This window comes from Cataglyphis hispanica, chromosome 17 (assembly GCF_021464435.1).
Source record: "Cataglyphis hispanica isolate Lineage 1 chromosome 17, ULB_Chis1_1.0, whole genome shotgun sequence".
Lineage (NCBI taxonomy): Eukaryota > Metazoa > Arthropoda > Insecta > Hymenoptera > Formicidae > Cataglyphis > Cataglyphis hispanica.
In genome coordinates, this window is record NC_065970.1 from 4,480,001 (window position 1) to 4,500,708 (window position 20,708).

General features: G+C 29.2%; 3 protein-coding genes and 1 non-coding gene across 7 annotated transcripts in view; 2 read left to right on the forward strand and 2 right to left on the reverse strand.

The window, feature by feature from the left end:
* LOC126855955 (uncharacterized) overlaps positions 1 to 15,841 on the forward strand; it is a 60,459-nt gene extending 44,618 nt beyond the window's left edge. For both annotated transcript variants that reach the window (XM_050604071.1, XM_050604072.1), the window contains exons 12-18: positions 7,413 to 7,555; positions 7,767 to 7,954; positions 8,376 to 8,478; positions 8,555 to 8,716; positions 9,396 to 9,631; positions 10,245 to 10,456; positions 10,941 to 15,841. In XM_050604071.1, the coding sequence (XP_050460028.1) occupies positions 7,413 to 7,555; positions 7,767 to 7,954; positions 8,376 to 8,478; positions 8,555 to 8,716; positions 9,396 to 9,631; positions 10,245 to 10,456; positions 10,941 to 11,095 (1,199 nt within the window). In that variant the 3' untranslated portion in view covers positions 11,096 to 15,841. The remainder of the gene's footprint in view (positions 1 to 7,412; positions 7,556 to 7,766; positions 7,955 to 8,375; positions 8,479 to 8,554; positions 8,717 to 9,395; positions 9,632 to 10,244; positions 10,457 to 10,940) is intronic.
* LOC126856010 (leucine-rich melanocyte differentiation-associated protein-like) lies at positions 14,390 to 18,671 on the reverse strand. 3 transcript variants are annotated; one of them, XR_007688311.1, is made up of 5 exons: positions 18,470 to 18,671; positions 17,714 to 17,923; positions 16,787 to 17,174; positions 16,446 to 16,594; positions 14,390 to 15,945 (listed from the first exon to the last, which is right to left on the reverse strand). XR_007688311.1 is itself a non-coding variant. In XM_050604167.1 (4 exons), the coding sequence occupies exons 1-4, from the start codon at positions 18,527 to 18,529 to the stop codon at positions 16,515 to 16,517; spliced, it is 756 nt and encodes a 251-aa protein (XP_050460124.1). In that variant the 5' UTR covers positions 18,530 to 18,668; the 3' UTR covers positions 16,217 to 16,514. The 3 variants fall into 3 exon arrangements, 1 of the variants encoding a protein (XP_050460124.1); XR_007688310.1 differs by having other exon boundaries at positions 17,714 to 17,941; positions 18,470 to 18,667; XM_050604167.1 differs by lacking the exon at positions 14,390 to 15,945 and having other exon boundaries at positions 16,217 to 16,594; positions 17,714 to 17,941; positions 18,470 to 18,668.
* Positions 18,672 to 18,692: 21 nt separating this feature from the next.
* On the forward strand, positions 18,693 to 18,764 carry Trnap-agg (transfer RNA proline (anticodon AGG)). The gene has a single exon. It is a non-coding gene; the product is annotated as a tRNA-Pro (tRNA).
* A 164-nt stretch (positions 18,765 to 18,928) lies between these two features.
* On the reverse strand, positions 18,929 to 20,694 carry LOC126856005 (uncharacterized). Its single transcript, XM_050604162.1, has 4 exons — positions 20,252 to 20,694; positions 19,711 to 20,041; positions 19,428 to 19,599; positions 18,929 to 19,367 (listed from the first exon to the last, which is right to left on the reverse strand). Exons 1-4 carry the CDS (start codon positions 20,423 to 20,425, stop codon positions 19,148 to 19,150), a joined length of 897 nt encoding a protein of 298 aa, XP_050460119.1. The 5' UTR covers positions 20,426 to 20,694; the 3' UTR covers positions 18,929 to 19,147.
* Between the last annotated feature and the right edge of the window lie 14 nt (positions 20,695 to 20,708).

Genomic DNA, 20,708 nt, shown 5'->3' on the forward strand with positions numbered 1-20,708 from the left:
TCTACTCGAGCAAAGTTCATCTAAACTCACGTTAAAAAAATACTAATTAAATCGATTGACACAAGACTATCTTTTTAGAAAATATTTTTAACATTTTTCTAAATGTTATGGATATGCAAGTTTAAAATATCATAAATAAAAGATTTATTATCTTTTTTTTTTGAAATATACAAGGTGATCTTTTTAATCTTAACAGGTAAATATTTTGCAAATATGCAATTTTACAAAAATTTTTAATAAAACAAACATTTTTCAAATAAAAGTTGTATAATCTAGAGGGGGAAGTACAAGGTGACCTTGGTTTGACCTTCAGACGTCTATTTAAGGTCAGATGAAGGTTAGCTTAATTTTTTCAAATAGAAATCCATATTTTTCATTACATTTTCAGATTGAATTTAAATAAACATTTTTGGTATCTCGATAATTTTTATATATGTCAAAAAAATACATAATTTTAAAGAACAAAACAATGTATTCTTTTTTTTAAACATAGAAACAAGAAAGATACAAAAATTTAAAATCTACCGATAGTGTGTTAAAGCTGAAACTTCAAGCTACAAAATACTTCTTTAGTTTTTTGTCTATGTCAAATATTTGCTTGTTAAGATTAAAAAAAACTCATTCTGTATAATCTTACTTTTTAAACTCTTGAATTATTCAAAATTAAATAATTTGACGTCGAGATATTTTGTTATCTTAACTAAAAGTTCTTTTTCTAAAAAGAAATTCTTGAAATTCACGAAAGATATTTCTGTATTTATGTCGATACGGCAACGCAACAATACTGTAAATGCGTTTTTACGACACATTCGTCGCATTACACGCACTGCACGCACGCAATTTCCTCACGATGGAGTCGCGGAAAACTCCATATTTGTTCGCACTCACTCATCTTTTTTTTGCTCGTTAAAGATCGGTCGGCGACAGGTTCGACGTCATAGGCTTTATACGAGTTTACGTTATGTTCACCTGCGGCCATCGCGATTACGTTATTGCTCTTAACACGTTGACGCCGGCATGACCCACCGGTGGATCAAGCTTGTCCGTTCCGTGGGGCGGCATGTCCCACCGGTGGGTCATGCCTGTTTGTTCCGTGGGGCGGCATGACCCACCGATGGGCCACGCTTCTATATCAAAAAGTACGTAATACAAAATGTTATTTTATTTTATTCAACAGTATACATTAATATTTGAATATTACAATCAAACATTCAATACAAAATACATCTTATAATTTAACTTATAAATTGAATATAATTAAATGTAATTTAATTCGCCCCATGGGGCGAACCGCTAGTTGAAGCGCCGCCGCAAGGAACGGACTGCGAATATCCGCGCCGGCGTCAACGTGTTAAACCAGATCGATTTTTTCCGCGGACAAAGACTAATGCGTTTCTCAATCATCGCTTTGTGCCGCCAGCAATGCAGGATGTTCGAGTTATTTTGTTTTCTTTGAAAGTTTTTTAATAGCCAACAACTACATATATATATATATATATATATATATATATATATATATATATATATACATATATAAGAGAGAGAGAGAGAGAGAGAATTTAAGAAGGGTTATATTTAAACAATAAAAAAACTGTTTAAATATTTTTTAATAAAATAGTTTTTAAATATTTTTGAAATACGTTAGAAATATTATTTTTATTTTTTAAATATATATTTTATTATATGTCTAATCTAATCTAATCTACACATATAATAAAAAGTTTTCGGTTTTGTTTTTCGAGAGAGCTTTATTTCTACTCTATTGAAAAGCATAAAAGAAATTCTTGAAAAAAAAAAAAAAACGGGACATTAACTCTTTCTTTCTCTCAGAAAATGAACGAATTATGAAAAGGACATTGGCACTAAGAACATAAGAATGTCGTTGAACCGATCGTTGGCGCGAGTTTTGGAATGCGTGTCATGCTTTTTGCACAATTGCTGAAACGGTTCTTTGCTGACGACCATGAAGAACGATGTTACGCTTCTACTCGCAACACATCTTTCAGATTCTCACAGTTACGATCCGCATATCGAGCGATTAATGAAATCGTACAGATAAAAAAATCGTATAAAATAAAATACAATAATGCGATTAATTTTTGTGAAAGAATTCTTTTCCACTAAAAGTTTCCTTCACATGCAATATTAAATGACAAAAAGACTTTTGCTTCACTTTTATTTATCATTTATTCTTATAAAAAAAAAATTAATAAAGTAATGAAAAAATAATTACAGCCTCTTTTAAAAAATCTAAACATTTTTAGGAATATGTGATTTTGAATAAAATTCGCGACACATGATATTGTTTGCCATGCAAAAACATTAAAAATGACACGCTCTTATCATTGTTGGAAATTTTTTTTTACATTTAACATATATTACATGTCCCGAATGATCCAATAACATAATATGAAATGGTGACATTAGTTCTATATTAATATTTCACCACAAAATATGAATGTAAGCTTCAAAATAATTTGACATAAATTTTGAGCGAAATCAAATTTTAATAATAAAATTAACTTGGAAAAATTATTGATAGCCTTTACTCACTTTCACTTCTATTGTAGAATAAAATCAACATTTTTTCCCGTAAATTTTAACAGATAAATCCTGTCACTAATAATACGGAACATATATATTGTGTAAAATTAAAAATATGTGCATATTGTATTTATTTTTATATATTTTTTATTTATTTATTTTTTTATTCATTTATTTTTATATATTTTATATTATTTTTATATATATTTTTTTAGTTGTTTTAATAATTTAACATTTGATTAATTACCACAACAACAACATGTTAAATTAACACATAAATGTGTTAAATGTTTAGTACCAAAATTTTTTAATCGACATCTCTTTTAACAAGAAAACACAAATTTTTCAACAGTTTTATACAAGCACCTATCGTGGCGATATCCATGCTTCGATAGAGTAATTCGATAATTGAGAATGCGAGAGCTACTGCGCGTGCGGAAACATACCGATCTGCATTCCCTTACACGTCGTTCCAGAGAATAATTCCGGTAGTGAGTACTTTAATTGCTCACGAGTACGCAGTAGCGTTTTCTAAAGGAAAGGTACACTGGAGTGGGATTCATGTAAAAGGATAACAACGAATAAACTTAAAGCGACGATCGTATGCTAAATATATATAAAAACGCAACATTTTTTTTTCAGGGGAGAGATTTATGTAAGAGCGTTTGTTAAAATTAGTATCTTATCGAGATAAAAAGATATGGAGCAGGGTTGGAGGGGGGGGCGAGGAGAGATGAAAATTTAATTGCCGCGAAAATAATTGAAATAATTATGAAGAAAAAAATTTAATGCATATTAATTTCCTCTGAGGTCTCCTTTATAATTATACTTGACTAACGGATAATTGATTCGTCTACTCGGTCGAACAAAGTTCTCGCCGAGACATGGCAGAACTTTCGCCTACATTATACCAGTGCGTAGTACTATGTCCCACATACGGGGTGATCACGTGCGAACACGCATATGCTTTAATCGTGTAGCATACAGTGTTTTCCATACATTGGAAAATCAACTTCGTGCAAATAGAAAGAGAGAGAGAGAGAGAGATCCTCGGGTGGCAACATTTTTAAACGAAAGACAAATGCGTGTAATTATTCGCGTCTGGCAGTATCGGATAAAATCTAATTAACTTTCCCTCCTGCTCTGTAGTAAAATATGAACGATATAAAAAGCACGTACAATGATCCATCTTAATTTTAGCGACTGGATATCTCTCTATGACAAGATTAGACGTAACTTATATTGAAGAAGGATAATAAATTTAAAAGATACAAAAAATACACATAATACATACAAATCTTTTTCTATAAAAAAAAAAAATTATGTATTATGTTTAAATACTTGCAAAGGAATTAATTATTACAATCAAATAGCAAATACATTTAAATTAGTAATATATATATATATATATATATATATATATATATATATATACATATACAAAAAAGAGCCAAATATGTTTTTATTTGTAAATAAAAAAAATTATATTAAATTTTTTATCTATATTATACAAAATTACTTTCTTTAGAAAAATCCTTTTTTAATTTTTGGCTACTTGTTTAGAAAATATAGATTCTTTTATTTTAATAAATAATCTTTAATCTCCAAATAAATATTTTATATTCAAATTTATATAAAAATTTATATTAAAATTTTACACAATTTATTTAAAAGGTTATAATTTTTATTACATGCAAATAATAATTTATTCAACATGACAGAAACATTTTTGGAAACAAGATATATATTTATATGAGTAAAAAAAAATTAAAATTAACAAAAGATATTTATTTGATTGAAAGAAAATTTATTTTTAGTGTAAAAATTAAATTTTTTATAGAAAAAAAAATTATTAAGGAATTTAGAATAAAATGATTAATTATTAATTAGAGTAATAGATTATATATATATATATATATATATATATATATATATATATATACATATATATGTATATATACATATAATTAATATTTATATTTCGACATTAATATTTCGAGACAATTAAGCATAAAGAAAAATATCTCAGTGTCTGCGTCATATTGGTGCAATAGACTTTGTGTCTGATGACGAATGCAGTTGCTAGATAATGTACAGGTGTTCACGAAAGTTATTTTTCTAAACGGCGCAGAGATACGTCAATACATTCACCTTGACACACATTCGGCTAAACCGGTTTAGAAATTTTGCTCAGATCGAATCGATCCACGTTTCCGACATATTGTAGTGAAAATGTTATCGCGATTAGGACGCAATCGCGAAAACAATGGTTATCAGTAAATAGCGTTAACTAACGTTTAATTGCTCATTACTTCGTTACTCAGCACGATGTACAACAGCGATTGTCTCGAGTAGTACGTATATGTATATGTCATTGTTTTCGTAACGCATCGTGTGTTTGGTACCAATATTTAGATGTGCTTATCTTTTACATTCCTTTTTTTTCGCAAATCTATTGTATGGGGCATATCGTCTTACGAACGTAACACGAATTTAAATACTATTGGAAAATTTGTTTTCTTGCTAAAAAATAAGCCGGTTAAAATTTTTCTGTTAAATATTTAACACATTCGTATGTTAATTTGAAGAATAAAATCAGAATAAAAAAGGATAAAAAAATTAGAATAAAATCAACATCTTTTTCTATAAATTTTAACAGAAAAATCCTGTCACTAATAATATGGAACATATCTATTGCGTATAATTAAAAAATATATGCACATTATGTTATCTTTACACTTTTTTTTTCAATTATTTTAAAAATGTATTAACATTTGAATTCAATTAACACAACAACAATATGTTAACATATTGCATATATTTTTAATTTTACACAATAGGTATGTTTCATATTATTAGTGTCAGGATTTATCTGTTAAAATTTATAGAAAAAGATGTTGATTTTATTCTACAATAGCAGCGAGAGAGACTACAGACTGATAACATTTTTCCAAATTAATTTTATCAGTATGAATATGTTTATTTTACATAAAATTTATTTTAAATTACTATGAAGTTTGAGTGCATTTTGTTGAAATATTAACATAATATTAGTAATATTTAACATATTCATATTATGCTAAATTAACATAAAAATTTGTGTGAATTGTTTAACACAAGCGATATATTATATTAAATTTAAGTCAATTTTTCCGGCAGTGTAAGATAAAAATCGAAAATTATTTAATAATAATGGAATGTAAAAAGAAAAGAAAAAAATAAATAAATAAGAAAAATAAGAAAAATAGGAAAAACTATAATTCAACTTCAACTAAACATTCTGAACGCATATTTGAAAAAAATTGGAAAAATTTATCGCCATTGAAATAAGGCCTTCTCGCACGTGTAATAATTATCGTATCACTCGTTATCAAATCTCGCCAGATACTGGACCTTGAACATGGAAGCTATTATTATATTTGTTACCAGAAGGCAGGAAGCAAAAATCAGTATTATCGTTGTTCTGTTCCGTTCAGTGGAAGAACGAAAAGTCAAATGAAAGAATTCAGAGTCAGTATAGCGAGTATTTTGTTCCGCGTTGCGTCTTTCTTCTTTGTTGCGCTCTCGTTAATCATTGTACAATATCAATTTATTAAGAATTATTAATCTCTACTTTAAATCTTTGAAGATAATACATTTTCTTAATCCAGGATAAAAAGAAAATGTTCAAACGTATTAAAATGAAATAATTAAATGTGTCATCACTAAAACTATGTAAAATTGCTTCGAAATCAGCGAAAAATTGTGCGATTGATACTCTAATTGACTAGCCACAAAAATCCGAAGAATCAGAATTGAATTGATCTCAACAAGATGACGAAGAGTGCTCGTTATTCCACTTTCAAGGAGTCTCCCATCCCAGGCTCCTGGATTACCGGAAAAATCGCTTCAAATTGGCTGCTGATGTGCTGTTGCGGTTCTTGTTACACGGGACAGAAGACAGCTTCGACTTCAGAATCGAACGGAGAAAAGATCCCGAAGTCCGTCATCGAATCGCAGATTCCGTCGATCGATTCTGCGAAATCGAAAGACGACGCTGAAGGAATTGAGATGGAGGAAGTTCTTCTGAAGAATCACGATCATAGAGTATCAAAAAGTGACGAATGCCGGATGAAGCAGGACATCGTCGAGGATGACACTTCGTTGATAAACCGCAAGAACGGCTCCTCAGATTTCAAGATCAAGTCCTCGTCCGCTAGCGGAGCTTTGAGCAACGGGACGAGACGCGTGATAGGTAGTTTGCCGAACAAGGAGAAGAAATCGGCATCGTTTAACGACGAGAAGAATGTGTCGGAAAGCGATTCGGAAATAGAGCATCCCGGGAATATCTTCGCCAAGTGCTCGAAACGATACAGGCAGCAAAGGGCGATAAATGTTCCACAATTGATAATAAGTTGGTCAAAAAATAATTTAAATAATAATTGAAAAGACTGTAAAAAAGGTTTAATCTCGAATCATTAGAAAAAAGTATCCCGAAAATTAAAATGTTAAAAGAATCTTCAAAATAAAAACTCACCGCTAAAATATTGTTATTTCAAAATAATTTCAAAAATTAAAAAAGAAATAATTAAGCGCAATTATTAATTATTATTATTTATATATTATATATTATATATATTTATATATTATATTTATTAATTATTAATAAGTATAAATATAAATAAACATATTTCCAAATTTTTTTTTAATATTTAAGAACTTTTAGCATGAAATGAATGCATTGTGCTTATTTTAACAATCTATTTTGTTACAAAAGCTCTCAAGGAGATTCTGTTTTTTGAAAATTTGTCGTTTCTGTTATCGTTCTTTCTTGATTATCGGACATTGAATTTATGAGTAATCGAGTCTTTTGCCTCGTGATGTTACAGACGATGGAAGCAGTTTGTCAGAGGCATGCAGCACGCCGATTATTGGAGCAGGATCACGAGCAGGCTCTAGTCATACAGTGATGGACATGGACGACATGGATCCGGGCCATCTCACCACTCGCTCGTCTCTGTCGAGTCTTGGAGTAAGTGTATGCAATTTATTCAAGGGACGTCGGACACTTGCAGTTGCATCTTCCCGAAATACACATTACAACTTGTCATTCTCAACTTTCGTGAGAAGTTGCATCTAATTATCGCGATTTAATAAATGTAGGACAAATTGAAATGATTCTCGTCTTGCGCTGGCAGTTGATCCCTCCAAGATTATCGCGATTCTAATTTTCGCTATTCCAGGCACGCTCGGACTCGATGGCGTCGGTATACAGCGGTGCGGGCGAGGGACGTTGCTGTCGATCCGTGGTCGTTACAGGTGAAGTAGAGTTCGCCTTGCAGTACGACTATAAGAATCTGACGTTTGAAGTGCACGTGACCAAGTGCAAGAACCTCGCGTCCGTCGACGTGAAGCGCAAACGATCGGATCCGTGAGTAATTTTATTTTATTTGCCTATTTCTCATTTATTTTCATATTTTTATTTTATTTAATTTTCTCTATTTGATTTTAATATTTTTATATTAAATGCTTGCTTTATAAAAATAAAAAACAATATTTTTATTACAAAATTATTCATATTATAATAATAATAATATATATTTATATTATTAAGATATAATGATATATTTATATATTAAATATAATAATATATTTATATTAGTAAGATTATAATTATAAAAATATAAATAATATATTCATATTATATAATTATATATATTATTATTTATATTATTATTAATTTTTATTATAAAATGTTTTCTTTTTTATAATAAATTTGATAGAAAATAAATATAAAATAAATATAAATATAATATTTAATATTTTGCAATTTTCTTTTACGTTTCTTCTAGATACGTGAAGGTATATCTCTTGCCAGATAAGTCGAAGAGCGGCAAGAGAAAGACAAAGGTGAAGAAGCACACGTTGAATCCGGAATTCAACGAGACATTAAAGGTAAGTTGGCCCCTGAATGTTATCATTGTATAGTTTGCATGACGATTTGGATGGCTTCGTTATCGCGCGGTTTTAGTTCCATATGAGCCTGAGCGGCCTGGAGACGAGAACCCTATGGCTGACGGTCTGGCACTCGGACATGTTCGGTCGCAACGACTTCCTCGGCGAAGTGCGAATGCCCCTGGAGAACAAGATATTCGACGACCCGTCGCCGCATTGGTATCCCCTTCAAGAGAGGGTGAGTGCACCGCCGATTATAATCGCGCGATTACATCACAGAATGTTGGCGAATCAATTTTTCATCGGCGAAAAATTGATGAGAGAGCCATTATTCTTCTTGAAATTTCGAAAGTCATCGATCGTCTCCGAATGAAGTAAGTCTTCTAGACCTCAATGTGCATTCAATGGATTGCATCATTTTGCATTTAGCAGATAGGATCGTTATATACCTCCTTTTCTTTCCGTTCGAGGCTGCCACTTAGGAGCTTCTTATTACAATGCTTTTGATTTCATTCTTACACGAGCGCATGTGAATGCAAAATGTATTCGAATATATGACGAATATATAATACTGAGATAATAATTTTGATGATATACAAATATATATATATATTTAAAAATTTTAATAATATATATTTTAATATATATAATTTAATATATATATTTTAATATATTTTAATAATATTTTTCTAAAATATTATTAAAATATTATTAAAATATTATTAAAATTTTAGATATATATATATATATATATATATATATATATATATATATATATACATACAGAGTCTACAATATAAAATATACTATATAAAATAAAAAATATAATATATATATATTTATAATAAAAAAAAATAAGTTGAAATTCTAACTGCTGATGCTAAAGAACCAATGCAGATAATTATATTGTCTTATAGACGGAGCCATTCGACGATCCGGTCGCGTATAAGGGCGAGGTGATTGTCGGCCTGAAATTCGTCCCGCCGGATCCGGCGCAGCAAGAACGCGAACGGGAGAGCGGCGCGGAACGTGGCGGAAGTTCCAAGGCGAAAAAAAATTGGAGCCGCGGAGCGCTCCACGTGCTCGTCAAGGAAGCCAGAAACTTGCAAACGCGCGGCAAGAATTCGGGCACCTGCGATCCCTTTTGCAAAAGGTACTCTTTCCTCTCCCCTCTCCCCCTCCCCCATTTTGAATCTTATCAATATGTATGTTTTTATTAAGACATACATGTATAGGTAATTGAAAAATAATACAGTTCAAATACTTTGGACAATTTTTTTAATTTTCTTATTTTTATTTTATTTAATTTTTTTTATTTAATTTAAATATTATTAATAAACAAGTGTTTATACGACCAAACTGGCAATTTATTGTTTTTTTTTCTCTTTCTACTTTTTAATTATAACTTTCACTTGATAAGGATCAAAACCATATGGTCGAAACGTCGTGATATAATAATCAAACAATAAATTGCCAGTTTGGTCGTATAAACACTTGTTTATTAATTTATTTACTGGCGATTTTTAAAATTAAACATAATAATTAAATATTATTATGTTAAATGCTTTCTTTATAAAAATAGAAAATAAAATTCCTGTTTACAAAATTATTTATAGTTTATTTAATTTTTTATAAAGAGCAACTTATTGTTATTTTTTGCGCCTCACTTTTTTATTTAGATCATAAATTCGTAATATTTTTAAAAATTCGTCTTTAGCTTTTTTTAAAAAAATTCTCTTACAGTCTGTATAAATAATTTCTTTCAGCTATTTGCTCCCCGACAAAGGCCGATCCGGTAAGCAGAAGACCGGCGTCGTTCGTAGATCTGTCGGTTCGCCGGTTTGGGGTCACACGTTTATTTACAAGGATGTCAGTTTGCAAGAATTGGCAGAACGCGGATTAGAGTTAACAGTCTGGGACCACGATCGAATCGCCAGTAACGAATTCCTCGGCGGAGTTCGATTTAATCTTGGCACCGGTATGTATAAAAGAGCCGTGTACACATAAATAATCTAAAGAAATTATAATTATAATTATCTAGAGATTATTTTCTTGTTTACGTGTGAATGTGTGTCTGAAATTGAATTATAATAAATTCAAGTTATTAAATAAGTTCAGTTATTATAATTCAATTTCCTTGAAAATTATAAATTTATAATTTTAACTATTACTATAAATTAAATTATAATTAAATCATAATAAATTAAATTATAATAATTATAATAAATTCATATTATAAATTGATTTTATATTAATAAATTCGTATTATAAATTAAATTATAATAATTATAATAAATTCAATGATATTGAATTTATCTCGATCAGATAATAGCCTTCCCAAGAAGAATCTCAGCTACACAATTTAATTATGAAATGTCATTTTTATCCGTTCAATCTTCTGTATTCCAAAGATCTGTTAAAGATCTTTTCTTGCAGTTTTCTTTTGACAATCTTCATTTCAGGGAAGCATTATGGAAAGCCGGTGGATTGGATGGACGCGACCGGCCGCGAATTGTCTCTGTGGCAGAATATGCTGGAGAGGCCAAACTTCTGGGTCGAGGGCGCGGTGACGTTGAGGCCGAATTTGCACAATCACGGGAAGAGCAACAGCTCTTAAAGGCAGCAAAAGCGACGCGATGGAACGCGATAAGGATTCGCTCCTTGATTCTCATTTCCGAGGTCCGGAAGTGCCGATTTAGTCCAAGTCGATTGTATGTACATAGCTCTAAAAGCGTCGTGCTTACGATGAGCGTATTCTAAATAATAATCGTGAATAATAACGAAAAATCAGTGCCTTCGGGAGCAACGTAAACTCGTCTGAACGAGCCTAGAGGAAAATTTCCTGCGAACTTCCGTTCCGCTGCGAAGATCATCAATTTAGTATATCATTGCCGCAGTTCCGGTGGCAATTATTATATAATATAATAATTGTGTGAACTAATTTCATTTAGATTTTCTGCCTTTTTTTATTGTTGTACGTTGTCTGCGCTTAATTTCTATAAATCTATATATTTTTGAATTTTTATATGAAAGTTTCACATAAAATTTCTGTTATACATATATTTTTTTCTGAGATCGCACATTGCACAAAATAGTTACTTTCTGGTTTCTTTTAAATCATATTTTGCTTTTATTTTATTGCCACACTTTGGCTATTCTAAAAAAATATTATAATATCTTGATGAAAATTAGAAAATACAGTTAATTTCATAAATCATTTTTCTTTGAATTGTTAAGCGATAAAAATGATGAAAGAATTGGCTATACATTAGACTTTTCTGTTATTGCTCGCTTGTGTATTTTTCGTTATATCTTCTTTTACGCTGGAATTCGTAACAACTACATTAACATAATTGACGTGCCAAACATGAAAAGTTGTGGCGAATTCGTGCTGCGATTAATTTCTTTAATATTTATATATTTTTCAAATTGAAAAGTTTTATATTATTAGATACACCTTGTTTAATTTTGATGTTATTGGGTCTTTAAAAAAAATATTGTTTATTTTATTTTCATAACCACCATACTTTCCTTTCTTCGCATATTTGCAAATTATGAAAATTACAGCGAGACATATAATTCTTTTCCATTTTGAAGCTGCTTTACGTTATATATTTTTCCTTATTATTTTCGATAGCAATTATTACAAAGCATCCTAATGAATATACTGTGCAAATAATTTAATTAATTAATAAAAATTTGTGCAATATTATAAGTCATTGAGGATATTGTTGGATTAAAATATATATTCTTAAGAATCCTGAAACGGGAATTAGGAAAAAAACTGCGTCCGCACAAATAGCTGACAGAATAATCAGCATCTGCGGACACGTAAGTGTAAGTTCTTCGCTATCCGCGAGTAAACAAATTAGAAATGGCGAATAAGTTCTTTCGTCAACTTCCAAACGTTGAATCGCCAAGTATTTTCAAATTTTGCGAAATTCTATCTCACAAAAAAAGATATCTGAAAAATAATTTGATAGTGCACAAAAATAATTCACTAAAATTTTTAATCTCTACAGATGCGCGTTGTAGGTCAATAGCTATGAAAATAAAAAAGATTGTAATATATTATGTTACACACACACACATATATATATATATATAATACATATTGCGAATATATTTGAAAAATTGCAAAAGCAAATAAACGGAAGGACCGAATTATGTTTTTATATTTTAAGATTATTAATTTTAGAATTTGAAATGAAAATACTAAATAAATAATAATATAAAGGAATATATATATATATATATATATATATATATATATATATATATATGAATTGAAAGGCTCTGATAAATATCTGAATAAGAAATAGCGGGCTAATTAAAAGCTGATCACGGTAAATAATGCGCGGATTATATTCGTTATTTATATACGTTTCTTGTTTATTATGAAGGCTTATTTTTTTATTTTTACAAATAATCAATAGTGCTTCCAATTTTTTTTTATTTAATGCGTTATTTTGACAAAGATTCAAAGAATAGAATTGCAGAAACTCACATTAATTTCTGTTCTAAACTTTTAATTTTATCACTTAGGTCTTTTCTTTTTTGCAGAACGGTATATAGATGTATATTTTTTTCGAAAACATTCGGAATAATCATTCCTTTTTTTTCGTTAAGAATAAGAAGTTCTTGATTGTCAAAAATATAAAATGAATATAGTGTGTGATTTGTAGCGAATTACTAGTATCGTCCGATGATGTTTTCTACGTGCCACATGGACATATTTTTCATATCAGATGCTTGATGCAATGACTTAAAAGATCAAAGACTTGTTCATAATTCCGAGAAAAAACAATAGAGAACAAATATATACAAGATAGATTTCAATTTCACAAACAATGACAGCATCATAGAAGATCCTATATCTCTACAGAATAAAGTTGAATAATTTGATTTTCAAGTTGCATTAAGGGATATCCCAATATCAATAATCTTACAGAAATCAAGGAAAAGGTGAAGAAGTAAATAACTGGTTTAGACGTTAAACACATTGAGAGTGAAATTAATGAAAAAAATAGCGCGATTTATGCACTGAAGGACCAAATCAAACGGCAAGAAACTTATAAGAAATAGATAGAATGAAGAAAAATATTGAAAATTTAAAAAATTTGCAAGCTTTGTCAAAGAATATATTAAACGTAAAGAATTAAAAAAGCAATTGATTATTTGTGAAAGCAAAAACAAATAAGCCTCATAATAAGCATATATAAAAATAATTTGCGCACTATTTACCGCGTCGGCTCTTAATTAGCTCTTAAGCTATTTCATACTATATTTAATATCGGAGTCTTTCATTTCATATATGCATTAGATACATTACTGGTCTTTTAATATATAATGTTTATAATGTAGCCAGTATTTCAAACATGATCAAATGATGATGATGATTTATTTATACTTGAAGCGGAGATGTTTTCTAAATTTTTAAATGTTTTGAAAAAACATTCCACAGTGACCACTGATCGATTTGACTCAAATCCTTTTAATCCTGTCGCATCAAGATTGTTGCTGCACGTGACTTGGCGCGAGATACTAAAACTCATGTCTCTTGATATAAAAACGAACATAAACAATTATTATTATTGATAATTTATCAATAATTTGTCATTGGTAATTATTAATTTGTCAATTTTCGTACATGCAAATGTGGAGAACGTTATTTCCTAAATATCTTACAACAAAATCTTACAACAAAAAACAGAAAATCTTTATCTCCGTGATAACTCTTTTATCGAAGCTAATACTTATGACCGTTGAATGACAATTTAAACGAAGTTATACGAATGACAATTTAAACGAAGTTATTATAAACATATTCTTTTCAACAAAAATCGATGAAATAGTGGATCCTTATAAGAATTCTCTTTCACTGAAAATAAAGGATAATAATTCATATATGTAATGGAGAATCCAAGAATTTTATAAAAATAGAATACATTTCTTTCGTCCATTTGCCTTTTATCTGCCGAGTAAATTATTCGAGACTTATAAGTAAAGAATTCAGCGTTTTGAATTTTGTGGACACTTTCCTTTCTTGGAAAGAAAGATGCTTCCAGCAAATAGGTACAATAGAAATGAGTGAGTCTCTGGAGCGAGTGAGCGAAGGAACGGTGTATTTAAGACATTTAAATATGACCGCTTCCCTTTTCACAATTTGAACGCGAATACACATTCTCATAGATATATTTAAATATACATATACGTATATAAAGGAAATTCGCCATTCATATATACGTACGTATGTAAAAATGAAGTTTTCTTCCGGTAATTTCAAAATGACCGTAACAAGCTCGAATTCATGATTACGTTAAATGCGTTGAATGATCCATTTTTTTTAATCCCTCTGTATGTATTTAGCGTTAAATGTTTTGTGAGATTCGATATCTGTATTAAATAACATTCGATAATTTCAGTCACAATTAGCGTTAAATGCTGAAGCGTTATAAATACGTATCGAATGTTCCATCATAAATCGAAGGATCGAACTGACGTATATTCGTACTTAATTGTTTTCTTATACCTTCGATTATATTTGTGAGTGTGACATCGTAAGTTGTTGCGTATTGTTAGCTATAAAAGACTTTCTCTCTTCCTAGAAACAGGGTTTTAACGAAAGGAAACTATATAAAACTGCCTTTAACATTACGTAGGGATTCAAGTGATGTGCGTAAGCAAAAAAATAGATGAATAAAAAAAGTTTAACTTAGATATATATTGATTATGTCTGTCAATTTCTAGCGTAAATTATATTGTTAAGTAAGGTATATTTCAAATAGGAAATTTTTAGTTTAAATATGTGACTCGAGAAGAAAACGATTTCTTTGATTTATCTCTTATGAGATTTAAATAGAAAAATTTAAAAATAACAAAAGATAGGAATTATAAAGCCAAACATGATGGAGGGAATGTAAGGAATTTATAATGTAAGTAAATTAAATTTCTTATATAAATTTCTAATTCAGCTATTTTTTGCAGGACCAATATTTGTGTGGTAGATTTAAAACTAACACAAATTCTCTGAGAAATATATATATATATATATATATATATATATATATATATATACATAAGATTTCGATATTCTCGAGATACTAAATTTAGTGTCGTTGCGATAATTGTACGTCTAGCATTTACGGACCAATAGCAATAGAAACTCGAAGAATTTACGATAACCCGTTACGTTTTCTATCTCGATAAAATCCCCAAGTTACTCTACGATATGTTAGTCCACTTAGAGTACTTAATATTACGGAATGTAATGTTAAAAACTTATGTTAGAGAATCAGACATTTATTTATATGTCGTTCGTCGGTGTGTATATGATAATAAAAATTTTATACGTTTACTCGTATACGCTTCGTGTGATTTATTAATTGCGAGTAAGCGCCTTTATAAACGCAAATTGAGCACGTTATTCGAGAAAGAGCATGAAATGTTACCATCGAAGAAGTTTATCTAAAAAAAGAACGAAGTTATATGAATTATTGTATAAAAAAATATACATTTATTTTTAGTTTGAAATTATATATATAGTAGCGCGATGATTGAAATAATTTTATTTATAATTTTAATTTTTAATTTTGTTCTCAACGAACCATTTTTAAGAAAATATATATATATATATATATATATATTAAGATAATATATATATTTTTTTATTACGTTTTTTAATTGAAAATTTTAATCTTATTTTTTGCAAAAAAAAATATTGTGAAATACATATATATTATATTATTTACATATATCTCTTTTTAAAGTAAATTTCAATTGATATATTAAAATAGTCACTTTTTGTATCAATTTAATTAATATCATATGATCTATTAAGTCTTGCATATATCATCTGAATCGATAATACTAATCGTATATCGCGCGCGATAAATTTTAATAATGTTTTGTCGAAATCTAAGAGATTGCGATCTTGCGTTGATAATATGTTTCATTATCAATCATACCTGATTAGGAGAATCGTCTCGATATTTTAACGTCACATTTAAAAATATATTCGTGCAATTCTTTCTCAATTAGAGATCGTTATTCGAGATGAATCGATTGCCCTCCGAATTCTTGCCAGAGTATCGATACTTGCACTTGCCATATGCGCCTGGCAAAAAAAAAATTTATCATTAATATCTGGACATTTACTAAAAATATAAATTTATAAAGAATTCAGCAATTTTACAAATCAAAATTCTTAAAATTGCATATCGTACAATATATATATATATATATTTTTTTTTTTTTCAAAATAAGCTTTGACAGTTATAATTGAACGATCCAATTTGATTATACGCACCCTTGTGATCCTGAGGAGCACGTAGCGAGTTTGGCAAGGGTGTGTAATGGATGTTGAAGTATATGTCATCGAACTCGTTGTCGGTGTGCGTCGAATTAGGTACGAACTTATGTACCAGCTCCGGAACGAGCTTGATCGTCCTGGAGTACCTGCCACGATCCTTAGCGTTCAGTCTCTCCTGATGAGTGACTCTTCGTGAGTCCAGGAAACGAAGAGTCGGAGGTAAAGTATGGATGGCGTAAAGCCTGTAACGCTCATAATCGTCTTCGTCGGTGGACGTTGGGTTGGTGAGCTGATCGGGACAGCCGGGATTTCCCAAGAGACTCACGTATTCTATATTAGGACAGCACTCTCGTATCCGTTCTAGAGCTCTGTCAATGTTGGAGATCTATAAGAAGGATAATAAATAATAAATAATTTTGTTTTCAAAGAATGCAGAAATCCAAAAGGATAGTTTACATAAGGACTTGACATATCTTCTATATATCTGTTTTACTTTGAAAAAAAAAAAATAATAATTTATAGGCACATTAGAAAAAGGCATTTTTAAATAATAAATTTAAAGTTTGTCTCGTTGTGTTCTCTTTATTCAAATATATATCTTAAAATTCTCTAGTTTCTTAAAAAAAAAGAGATATTATTTGTTCGAAAATTTATATCGTATATACAAAAAAAATCTTTTAAATAGACCTCGAAAAAAATTATATTAAAATATTTCTGTTAAAAATTGTTTTGCGATAAAAAATTAAAAACAAAATTGTCTCTAACAAATGACGGTAAAATTTTAAACAGAAAAATATATTGTTTTAATAACTTTCTGACTGAATTTTAATATATATAAATTTTTTTTTTAATCAGTATTTTTATACAAGAATTTTTATTTTATTAATTTTATTTGTTTTTATTATCTCTCCAAGTAGTGCTTACCTTATTGTTGTTCAGACTCAACGTAGTCAAAGTCGAAATACACGGCAGCGTTTTGAGATCTTTGAGTTTGTTATTGTCCAGAATCAATTCTTGAAGTTGCTCGAAATCCTTTACACCGGAAACGGTGGTCAGTTCGTTGAACGAGAGATCCAAGCCGAGACAATTGTGACCGACGACTCCCACCAATCCATTGGGAATCTTTTCTGCTTTCTGCCCGGTGTACCAAGCCTTAATTATCGATAAGAAGAAAATGAAAATAAAATAAAAATAAAAGAAAAAAATATAAAAATGTAGAAAAAGTATAAACTTTAAAATCAATTTTAGAAATAAGGTAATAAGATTGTTGTTGTAAAAAAAAATTAAACTTTTGACAATCTTTATTAATATTTTTTTATTTATCAAAAATTTAAGCCTTTCTAAAATGTAACATATATTACAAAGAAAGTAAAAGACTTTATATTAATTAATTTAATTCTATAGATTTTATATAATAATATAATAATATAATAAATATAATTTTATATTCTAATAAAAGAAATAGATATTTAAAATAAGATTTACTCTTTATTATCTCCTACGCATTTCATAATTCCTTTTTTCTTCCAAGTTCAAGCATGTACTTTACGATAACAAAAAGTGCAAGAGAGTGCAGTTGAAATGCGCAGAACCGTATCAGTCGACACATATCATAATATATGTACGTACTGATTAAATATGTTATTGTGCGCAATTAAAATCGATTTCTTTTATAATTACCCGTCCATTATCGAGCGTCAACGCACTCCTGTTGAAGTCTTGCTGACTGAAACCCGCCATGTTGCGCGTTATGTGGGCACATTGCCCCACGCAAATAGAGAGACAGAGTGTATTATCGCGCCGTTAATGCATAGATAAACCTTGTGCGTATATACACATATGTATGTATATTGTTAGCATAATAAAATTCGATATCCCGTATGCACGATCACATATTCATCGAGGCTCGTTGGTCTAGGGGTATGATTCTCGCTTAGGGTGCGAGAGGTCCCGGGTTCAAATCCCGGACGAGCCCAATTTTTTTGCATTTTCACTTTTTTAACACAATTCTTTAGTCGTTAAAAATAGATATATTACATTTTATATATGGTGTTAAAACAGTTACAAAATTATTGTTCATTTAGTATATATATATATATATATATATATATATATATATATATATATATATATATAAAATGCTGTTATTTCTTATGCATGAATCCATTCTATATATTATCTACATAATATTATAATATTCATTTACATTTTATTTAATTTTTGTGACTTCATTCTTCAAAGACTTAGATTAAAATTATATATAAATATATCTCTTCAATATTTTTTTCTTTCAATAAATATCATTATTAACAAATTTACACAAAGATATGAAACTTAATAATTGTAAACGATATTTTACTACGATATAAAATTGCTCAAGGTTTTTTTATTCTTCTTTAGTTTATGTATCCTATGAGATGTGCTGCTTATTTTTGGAATTGGAATTTTGTTGGAGGGACCTGCTTCTTGTTCTTTGATATTTGAATGATTTTGCTCATCTGACTTTTCTTGCTTCTCTATGAATTCGTCTTTAAAATCAGGTGAAATGTTTTCATCAATCTTTGGCGAATTATTATCACTAAAATAAAAAATAAATGTAATAAATATAGTATACTTAATATAGCATATTATACTGTACCTTGCACTGTTCAAAGATTTTCTAAATTCTATCTTTGGATATGGCGTCGACAAGATTATTTCATTATGAAAATGGAACATAGATTGGAAAGTTCTTATAAAATCAGTTGCAGTTGGTGCAGTAGTATCACTGTGAAACAATTCTTCGCTGAATGGTTTTGTAGCAATATACTCTATAAGATATAAATAATGATGCTTAATTTATATTCAACTGAATTTACTTTAACTTTATTTTTAGCTGTTTGGAAGAATATCAATATATATGCTATACAAGAAATACTTACTCCTAATCAACTCTGCACCTTCTGCTTTATATTCTGCAATTTCTTCATCTTTTTGTTTTACTAAATCCAGCAGAATTTCATATCGGCGAATCAGTTCCATTGATGACAAGCAGAGAGGCATCGTCACATTTTCCCAAAACTGTTGCGGCGTTTCTTTGAGAAGATCTAATGAGAATCTTAATTTTACAAAATCTTGATCTTTCCGCAGCTCTATTCGATATGTGGAATGTTCTAAAGTATATGTATGTATATATTTGGAAATATCGCTTAACATATCCATTACCATCTGCTTCCAGTCAATAGCTTCAAGATTTAAAAGAGGATTCAAGATCTAAAAATCGACATAATATATATTATACTTATATATAAGTACACATATTAAAAAAACTTAAGAAAACTACATATTAATTTCTTAATTATGAATCTTCATTTTTCTTTCGTATAACAAATAATTGAAATGAAATTTCAATTATTTGTATACTATGTATAATGTGTATAAACGCAGTAATTATATCACATATAAAATGATTTATTTGAGCACCTGAAATTTGTGGAGCATAGTTTCATCTGTCAAAGTCTCCACCCAAATTTCTACTAGATTCGTTAAGAGAACTTTCCACGATTCGTACTTTTTCATGAAACAAATCATGTGATCTTCGCCGTTTATTTTCACATTTTTCCAAATCCTGTTTTGCTCGCAATTGTTCGGAATCATATTTACGTCGTGATTTTCGATCTTATTGATTTAAAATAATAAAATTCGAAGTATAAATGTAAATTATGTATTGCACGAACAGTATTGGTTATCAAATAACCTATCAAAATTTCTTATTAAATCCCTTAACGATCTCATAATGCTATTTTAATTAATTAAATACATAAATTAATTAAATATATCGCATTTAATAAAACGATTTTCGTTATATGATTTGTTTTTAAGAGTAAAATTTTTCAGAAAAATATTTATTTTTTCTTCTCCTTCTATAGCTGATTAGGCT

Excerpts from the sequence above, each read along its gene's own strand:
- LOC126856005 (XM_050604162.1), bottom strand. The coding sequence starts at position 20,425 with ATGATTCCGAACAATTGCGAGCAAAACAGGATTTGGAAAAATGTGAAA. Across the intron at positions 19,600-19,710 it reads AGGTGCAGAGTTGATTAGGA|AGTATATTGCTACAAAACCA; the intron begins GTAAGTATTTCT and ends TATATCTTATAG. Across the intron at positions 19,368-19,427 it reads AAATCTTTGAACAGTGCAAG|TGATAATAATTCGCCAAAGA; the intron begins GTACAGTATAAT and ends TTTTTATTTTAG.
- LOC126856010 (XM_050604167.1), bottom strand. The coding sequence starts at position 18,529 with ATGGCGGGTTTCAGTCAGCAAGACTTCAACAGGAGTGCGTTGACGCTC. Across the intron at positions 17,175-17,713 it reads TGAGTCTGAACAACAATAAG|ATCTCCAACATTGACAGAGC; the intron begins GTAAGCACTACT and ends TCCTTCTTATAG. Across the intron at positions 16,595-16,786 it reads TGCTCCTCAGGATCACAAGG|GCGCATATGGCAAGTGCAAG; the intron begins GTGCGTATAATC and ends TTTTTTTGCCAG.